The sequence below is a fragment of the Buceros rhinoceros genome, unplaced genomic scaffold (genome assembly GCF_000710305.1).
Source record: "Buceros rhinoceros silvestris isolate BGI_N320 unplaced genomic scaffold, ASM71030v1 scaffold33226, whole genome shotgun sequence".
In the NCBI taxonomy this organism is placed as follows: domain Eukaryota; kingdom Metazoa; phylum Chordata; class Aves; order Bucerotiformes; family Bucerotidae; genus Buceros; species Buceros rhinoceros.
Window position 1 is genome coordinate 10,033 of NW_010418659.1, and position 9,155 is coordinate 19,187.

General features: G+C 40.5%; 1 protein-coding gene across 1 annotated transcript in view; it reads right to left on the reverse strand.

Moving 5' to 3' along the window:
* Positions 1-8,592, reverse strand: part of MATN3 (matrilin 3) — a 15,517-nt gene extending 6,925 nt beyond the window's left edge. The window contains 5 exon segments of the mRNA XM_010138628.1: positions 1,476-1,596; positions 2,823-2,945; positions 3,373-3,495; positions 7,165-7,734; positions 8,553-8,592. Coding sequence (XP_010136930.1) covers positions 1,476-1,596; positions 2,823-2,945; positions 3,373-3,495; positions 7,165-7,734; positions 8,553-8,592 — 977 coding nt within the window.
* Between the last annotated feature and the right edge of the window lie 563 nt (positions 8,593-9,155).

Here is a 9,155-nt window from a genome sequence, read left to right on the forward strand (position 1 = left end):
AAAAAAAAGAGATATGGCACCCACAGCCAGTTACAAAGTGGGCACTTGATGTGTGAGGCTGATGCTTTCTGCCAAATTTAACACATCAACTCTGAAAGGCCAAGCTGAGAAGGAGTTCCTATATTTGGATATCTTTGAAGCAAAGAGGTTCAATAAGGCGCAAAGGGGGAGAGAGAGAAAAAAGAGAATAGGAGGGAGGGAGAAGGGAGGAAGGGAGGAAGAGAGGAAGGAAGGAAAGAAAGAAAAAAGGAAAAGGAAAGGAGAAAAGAGAAAAGAAAGAAGAGATAAAGAAATGAAAAAAAAAAAAGAAAAAAGACCTCCTCCTGGACCTATACAATTTTTATTATATGATGAACACATGGATGGTTGAAAAATCGTTAGCAGCCTATTGCAAAATGAGATTCTAAAGAGAAAAAAACAAGCATGTTAGGGAAATAATCTGAAATTTGACTATGCAGGGGAAGACTTGGTGCTATGAAAGGAGGTTTAGGATTTGACTTCCAAAGGGGATGCCTAACTGAATTCGTATTCCCTCAGAGATGTTTTTTTTGTCCATATATAGCCAGGTGAGATTTAGTCATAGGAACTATATTTATGAAATCAGCTCCTTAACTAGGCAGGAAGAAATACTGAGGCTCTCTGACTTCACCTCTCTGAGATGTGAGACATATGACTTAGTTGGAGAGATTTGCCTAGGAACCTCCTGGAGTTGGAAGCCTCGGTTCAGGGCTTTGTCACACAAAATGTCGTAAGGAAAGGGATTATGATGGAAGTGGAAAAAAAGGATTCTGTGTAAATAAATCATCAGTGAGACATCCAGAAAATTAAAGGATGAAGTTCAAATCCTAATCGAGTGAAAATAATATTGAATACATATTAATTTGTAGGTACTATATACCTATATGTACATCCTTGAGTACCAGCTACATCTATTTCTCCACAAGAGACCAGCACTAGGAAAGAACATTTCCCTCCATCCTCTAGAGCTCTAAGGCTGGAGTATTTTTTTAAGGTCCAAACACATCTACTAGAAAGAGAGATCGCACTCATGATGATACAGACTGTAATCTCCCTGCCAGCACAGTTCTTGCTCTTCCTTATCTCATTCCCTTGTGCTGCTTTGCTGAGGAGTTCTCTGACACGGGTGCACATCACATGTTCCCACCAAATATGTTAACATTCTCTCTCAACTGGATATGGCAATTGTGATCCCTGGATGTGAAAATACTGTGAGGTCTTCAGGAAAATGCCAAATAGCATTTTAATGATACCAATTCCAAGCCTCACACAGCTGTAGAACAGTCATGGGTCTCAAATTATTACTGGACATATGGAGAAACAAAGTTTCACTGTGTTTTCAGGAGTTGTACAAAAACTCTTGGATAATTTGTCAGAAAAATAACATAAATTAACATGATTTTTAAAAGCTACTAGCTTTTAGCTCAACACAGTATTTCCTTAATCAGGTCTTATCTGAGCAAGTCCTCTTATCTGGATTCAGAGTGTATCTTTCATAGCAGTCACAGCTCTAGGATCCACCATGCCTCAGACAGACGTGCGCACAGCCGTGCCTTCCAAGTACACACGTGACCATGGCTGTGGTGAACCATGTTTTAGAAGAGAAACCTATTCATCCCTCCCAGACACTCAGGCGTTTTAAACGGTTCAACATTTATAAATACAATTTAATTAGGATTCAAATTAGGATTCAGCCAGAGTCCTACCACATTATTATATTATGCTGCAGACGACTGAATTCAATACCAATTATTTAACAGAGCCGGCAGATATCAGGACTGCAAGACATTACCGTACCACATCTCACGCAATTCTGATTTTCTTCAGCAATTCTAACAGTACTGAATATCCCCAGTAATGGTGAAGCTAAAACCACACTGAGATGAGCAATAACCTGCCACATGTCAAGGCAGAAGTTGTTCCTTGCAATATTAGCCGTAACTCTGGTGAGGCCAAATTTAAATTCATACTCTGATCCACGAGCTGAAGGTGGGCACAAAAAGACAGGCATGATGTGTAGAAGTGCTGTTGAAATGGCAGAGATATAAAGCCTAGTGAGAAAACAAACAAACAAAAAAAGCAGGAGCACTAGAAGATTATGTTCTCTCTTCAGAAATAAGAAGAGTGCAAACTTCACTGAGATCATTATGTGCTCTCAAAGGGAGGGATGCACTTACCAGTTGTAAAACAGCTGCCCTAAGGCTGATGCTGCTCAAAACTTCTGGATTTAAAGAAACGACTCCCGAGGAGTGTTGGGGGAAGAAAAGATTTTCAAATAGGCTAACTTTTCAGGGTGCCAGTTCGAGGAGTAGGAAAGGAAGAGGCTGCTTGCTGGCGTAAGACTAGGGTTGCTATATAGCAGAGCTTTGCACAACGTTGGAAGCAGAAGCAGCAAGCTGTAAAAAACCTCTGAGTTTCAACAGGAGAAAGGCAGAGGGCATGGGAAAATCATCAGGTTTTAAGTTCTCTATGGACTAGTGGCATTCTGTCTTCAGTGGAGACACAGTGCTGGTGGGCTTCTCCAAAACATCCTCTACCAGGAATGTTTATGTGATGTTTATGAAGTACTGAGAAGAACATAAAATGGGAAGTAAGTGCCAAACTGCATTTTGTTAATCAACTCATTTAAAGAAAAATGCAGTTCTATTGTTACTGAAACCAAGGGGAAAGGCTACAGGTGAATTCTCATTTTAAGAGCTGATGTCTGTAAGTGATTTTTCAACTAAGAAAAATGAAGGTAGCTGACAGAAAACAGGTCCATGTCTCCATGAGTTTCATATACTAAAGTAGCCTTTAATTCTTACCTGAGCAAGTCTTCCTGTCTGGATTCAGGGTGTAGCCTTCAGAGCATTCACAGACATAGGATCCGTTGCTATTCACACAGATCTGATCACACTCATGCCTGCCAGGTGCACACATGTCCACAGCTGCAAGGTGAGTGTTAAAGAAACAGTTTATTGTTAATAAAAAGCAGTTTGGGATGGAATGCATATTCACTAACTAAATATATTCACATTTTCAAATATATTTTGAGTTGGAATCAGGTCAGAAATGGCAATAGTAGTTGAAGGAATTAGAATAATTGGTAGGAGAAATAGAGCGTCTACATCTGAAGACTTTGTTTTGGCATCTGGCTGTAATGAATGGATCTGCAGGCATAATAAAAAGGATGGTGATGGAATCAAATTACTTCTCACCATTAATTGCACCACTTTTATTTATTATTTATTATTATTGAAGAAGATACAGATGTTCACTGTTTCAACAGAAGTACCCAAGTAGCTTCTCAAATCCAATTATGGTATTAAAAAGTGATTTCTTTCTAGTTGAACACGATTACCAAATGACTAATACCCGAGCAGGTTCTCTTATCTGGATTCAGAGTGTAGCCTTCATAGCAATCACAAAGGTAGGATCCATCGTTGCTCACACAGACCTGCTCGCAGTCATGGGTCCCAAGTGCGCACACATTCACAGCTACAAAGGGCATGCACAGAAAAGGCATGTCAGTCATGCCAAAGGAAGTAAACAGTCATTAATAATTCATGCTTACACGAGTACATGTTCCACTGTTTGCTGAATTAGTAGCAGTAAATGTCAGTGCTGTGTCACTGTCAGAAAAAGTTACAGGCATCTTTTGCATCATCCTGTAGCCGGAAGGAAAAGGTCATAAATGACACTGGAACAACTGCACTGAAATAACTCACCACTTGAGGTGGCAGAAAGACAAGATGAATTGAAAAGGGTGCAACTAATGCATTTAGTAACATTACACTGGAAATGGAAACTCAGCAATGAAAAGGACCTTCTGGCTTTTTGTACCCAGACCCTTTCTATTACAGACAACCAGCTGAAATAATCACCAAATCTCAGTCACTGTCTAGCACCTTACTACCTTCTGCTCACTGGCATACAACCTGATGTATGAACTCCTGCTGCACTGTAAAAAACTCCCATGTAAACTGAAATGCAACATAAAGCAAAATAAAGCAAAAAAACCCAAAATCTGCCACAGAAAAAGCATCAACACTAGGAGGACAGGAAAAATTCAGAGGCACTAGAACAACACACTGTCTTCTCAGGAATGAAGAGAGTGTCTGCGTAATAATGGTGCAGACGCATCATCTGACAAAGAAACCCGCCAGCACAAGGTGGGCATGTGACGGCTGTAGCTGCCTTGATCCAGCAGATTTAAAAGTCAAGACCAAAAGATGCGTAATAATGGTGCAGACGCATCATCTGACAAAGAAACCCGCCAGTACAAGGTGGGTATGTGACAGCTGTAGCTGCCTTGATCCAGCAGATTTAAAAGTCAAGACCAAAAGAGGATATGGAGGAAAGTTTCTACTGTAACATAACTTTATGGGCACTTGAACCTCCTTTTTGAAGGAGAGTACAGAAATAATGTCCAAATCTAAATCTCAGAGAACTGAGAAGCTGAAACTGCAAAATACAAAATGAGATTCAATTTTCAGCAAACAGTAAGGCTATCTCATCTGAAAACTGTGATATGAAAAGCAGCATGACGGATAGCAGTTAGTAGAAGTGTGTTGTGGTGACAGAGCAGATGAAATGACTGTTGTAACGCTGGGCTGCCTCTACAATGGACTGTGTGTGCTGACATTCTGTTCCTTCAGTGATGGTCTATCTACACAACTAATTAACTTCTGACCACCTTGTCTCATGTGTGTTTAGCTTTGAATCTGGTGCTGCTTTGGAAACTTCAAGACACCCCTGTTTCTCTCCACAGACTGTAAAGATACTCACTGAAACTTATTTGATTTTTAGATGACTCAATTTAGATGAGGGAGGAAAGGGAAGGGGAGAGGGGAGAGGGGAGAAGAAAAAATCTTGGAGAAAAAAAGTGGGAGAGGAAAAGGGAGGGGGAAAAAGGAGGAGGAAACAAAAGGGAAAAGGAGAAAAATATGAAGATATGTCTGTTATTACCTGATATTTTACTTAGATGAGTAGTCACAATGTGAGTATGGACTACTGGTAAAATCAAACTCCAAAGCTATAGTGGTGAGATAAGAAATAAGAAGCAGTAGTGCTTGAATTTCCTCATGTATTTCTGAATGCAAGGCAACATTTTCTGTTTTATAAACTATGGAAGATTTAGATGCCCCTAATAACACTGATAGAAAGTGTGTCTTACCTTTCCATTGGTAAAAAAAATTCTCAAACCAAGACAGCATCTTTTCATTCTGCTATATGCTTGGAAATAAGATAATTCATCTCCATCAATCTCTTACAAACAAAATCTGTGGGTGATATTCTCAAGCATAACTGAGAAGCTCAGATTCAAATGGCCAGATTTTTGTGGTAGGAAAGACAAGCTTCCACTGACTTGGACACCAGTTCAAGGCTAAGATTTTCCATCTCCAGGATGGTCTCGTGTTGAATGATGATCCATGCATCAAGAAATTGGTCTTAGCCAACTATTTTGCCCCTGAACATTAGTTTTCCTGTTTTCAGATCACCGTACAAACAAATTTATTTGGCTTGGCCAAAGCAAAGAAAATCCTAATTGTCACTGGTGAGTCTAGATTTCTGACCAGTCTGGAGCTGGAAAAGACCCAGTTTACCCACACTGTCTTACAAGACGCTCTTAGATTCATTTGGTTTGTAAGAACCCTTTTAAAAACTATTCCCTTTACCCTGTTCTTGTTCATGAATCCCACAGATTCTGGCTATTGCATGCAGGCAACTCAAGAGTTACACTGGAAGCTGGTGTATGTGTGAGCTCTTTGGTTTATCCTCCAGCTTAGTAGGTGCAAAATTTCTATGCTTCAGCACAACAAACAGTAAGTTTACTCTTAAGAACAAGAAATTTATTCTTTGGTGTTATGAAAGGACTTGCTTTGATGAGAACATAGTGCTGTGTTCACAGCACACATACCTGTCCAGCTAGGTGGGCACCTGTACCCACTTCCAGCTACCAGAGAGAGGATCTGGTCACATCAACAAGACAACATCATGTCAAGCCAAACCTCAAGGCATTACCTATGTTAATTATGGGGCAAAGAGTTCTGTCTGCAGATGGTCCTACACATTTATTTCGTAGCTCAAAGAAGAGATCTATTCACTCTAAACATATTCCAAAGGCATGGTGGTAATACTTAGTAAGGCTCTGAAACAACGAAGTAACACATTGCCAACCAAGTTCCCAAGGCAATGGCTGTAATTTTAATTCTCTTACAATGTTCTTTAAACATGATTTTACCCAGTACTTGGTGGCGATTTACTTTATGAGTCATTTTCTTTGACATTTTGCTAGAAAAATCTACTTTATAAAAACTTTTTAACTGTCAAAAAGTCATCGTTTGGTTTTTGTGAGTAGGACTGCGTCATAGCTACCTATAGGCAGTTCCAGCTGCTCCGGATACATGACCTTTTTTTCTGTAAATGACAATAATAACCCATGCTGGCCTAGCATCATTAGCGGAGTTCTAGCCCAAACCAAATATACATTCAGCATTTTTCCAAGACCCCAAGCTCTCAAAGAGTGAAGCTAATTCAACCCGTCCCACAGGAGGTGCAGATACAGCTCCCTGTCTGATAGCAGAGAAACAGAGAAAGGTGTGAGCCTGGCACACTGAAAAAGCCCAGCAATGCCTGGGCCTGAAAGCCCATCCCGAGATGACCAGCCATTGTGTTTGGACACTTCATTGTGCATTACATTTCTCAAGCTAACATGGTGGTTCACCTACCACACTGATTTTCGTGCTCTGAATCTATAAGGAGCTCTTCAGCACCACACTTCCACCCTTCCTGCTTCTCAGCAAGATGGGAAAGGAAATGAGCAACTCCAGTGCACGTTCTTGGTAGCTCAGTAAACACACATAGCCAAATCCTGGCCAGATTGCTGTGCTTTCTCTTGTGCTAAATTGGATCAACTGCACAAAGAGGTCGACTGAAATCAGGTCTGTTACTTGCATGGTAAGGTCACTATTCAGAATGCAAGGTCCTTACTTGGCCTTCACGGAATGAAAAGGTTGGCTTGTTTGCCCAGCAGATGGCAAAGGAAATATTTAAATGTGATACATAACACTTCTGAAAAAGAAAAACTTCTTTCTTAGGGAGTGGAACCACAGTAGCAGCCAAAAGGAGCCAAATTACACTACCCTCTTGGACAGACCACCTTACCACAGAAAGTCTCTCTGAACTTGGATGTCAGCTTTTCAATCACACCATAGGTCTCCACATAGAAGACGTGTTCATCCAGTGGTTCGCTGGCCATGATCCTCAGGGACTGCATGTCTGCCCGATCTACCCCAACTGCATAGATCTCAATGCCAGCTCTCCGGGCGCTTGCTGCCACATCTTGAACCTGGTCTTGTGGCCGTCCATCTGTCACGACAATGACCACTTTGGGGATATTGAAGGTTGCTGGCCGGGTGCCCATTTCCTCGGTGAAGACTTTATCCATGGCAGTTTGGATGGCAAGGCCAGTCATTGTGCCAGCAGACAAGGGCTCAATGTGAGATATAGCCTCCTTCATAGAAGCTTTGTCAAAGTGGGTCCGGAGGGGAAACTCTACCTTGACGGTGCTAGCATAATTCATGACCGCCACACGGGTTGTTCTTTCACCTACGTCCAGAGTATCAATCATTTTTGACAAAAAGATTTTCACTTTCTCAAACTCTTCAGGTCGGACACTACGGGAACTGTCTATGATGAAGACGAGGTCTAGGGGACGGTTCTTGCAGGCAGCATCTGTCAAGATGGAAGGAAAACACTTCAGTTGCCTCCTGCACAGGACCGGGGCTCTCACCCTAGGGTAGTGAGAGCTGTCATGGCAAAATACTCCTGCCAGGTAAATGTTGGCACTCTTGATTCTTTAGGAAGAGGCTTAAAATTATAGTGAGTGACACATTAAAAAATCCTGTCTGTTAATTTTGACAAGCAATAAATAATTGAACTTTTCTAAGCATTAACAGATAGGTCCACATTTAAACCCATGAAATCTCTAACCCTCCTTGAAACAATGTTGTGGCTCACATGTAACAGCTAACATAGAAATGTAGCAATGATATACAAATGTACTTACTTTTTACTTTCGTAAGGATAAAGCCTGAATTCTATTTTTCATAAGCTACAGAAATAAAATGGTAACACAGCTGGCTGGACTACATAGTGAACAGACCCTAACAATGTTTTTTTGGATAGTAACAATACAGGTTGCTGATTTGGAACTATTTCTTGTTTGCAATTCACAATCCAAAGTATACAACAAGAAGAAATAAAGACCAATAGGAAAAAAAAAGATGCAAATTATGCTGTGATAAAAGCTTCTTTAGAAAATGGGGGGTTTTTAAGGCTTCTAGAGCAGATAAAAGAAGTGAAATCACTTGTGAAGTAATTTTACATGTAAAAATGAACATTTATGCGCCTATTTCTAGCTTCCAAAAATTTCTCACTGAGATATACCTCTAGACAAAACCAGAAAAGCCATAGCTCGGATCAAAGACAAGCATCACTTCTAGGAAGACAAAAAATAATCAAGACAGTGACGGCAGGCAACCTAAGCTTACCCTCTGCCCCGATCCCCTGACCTGGCATTGATGATACCATGTGCGTAGTTTATCCCATCAAGGTATAAACTAGTTTATGAAAAGCAGACAACCCGAAAGCAGAGTATTTCTATAAAAGACACATGCTGGCTCGACAGTGCATTAAATAGCAAAATATAAGGTGTTCAGTTTGAATGTGCTCCCTGGGAACAGTTTTGGGGACCTGACACACCTCTCCTGGCTACTCCTAGGTTCACCCTTATTACTCCATTCCGGTTGAAATAAAAAATCTGAAAGATCTTCACAAGTTTCTTAAAAGTAGAGATAAAAACTGCACTTTTTCCCCCCAATTCATTTCAAAAAAAAAAAATTCCCTTGTGGAAGTGAAAAGGGAGGGGGAAAAAAGTCAAATTGCACAGATAGATCTTATTTCCATCAGGAAACACCGTGGCAGATTTTATTTTGCCTTTAGATGGAGTAACAGATGGGACAAATCTAGGTTCCCATCCAGGTATATTATATATAAATCTACATGCATCCGCATGGTTTTTTGCAGGTTTTTTGCATAAGGATTTAGAAAAGTGGCTCTGTGCCCTTGTGAGAAAACATGAAGAAATGTTTGCG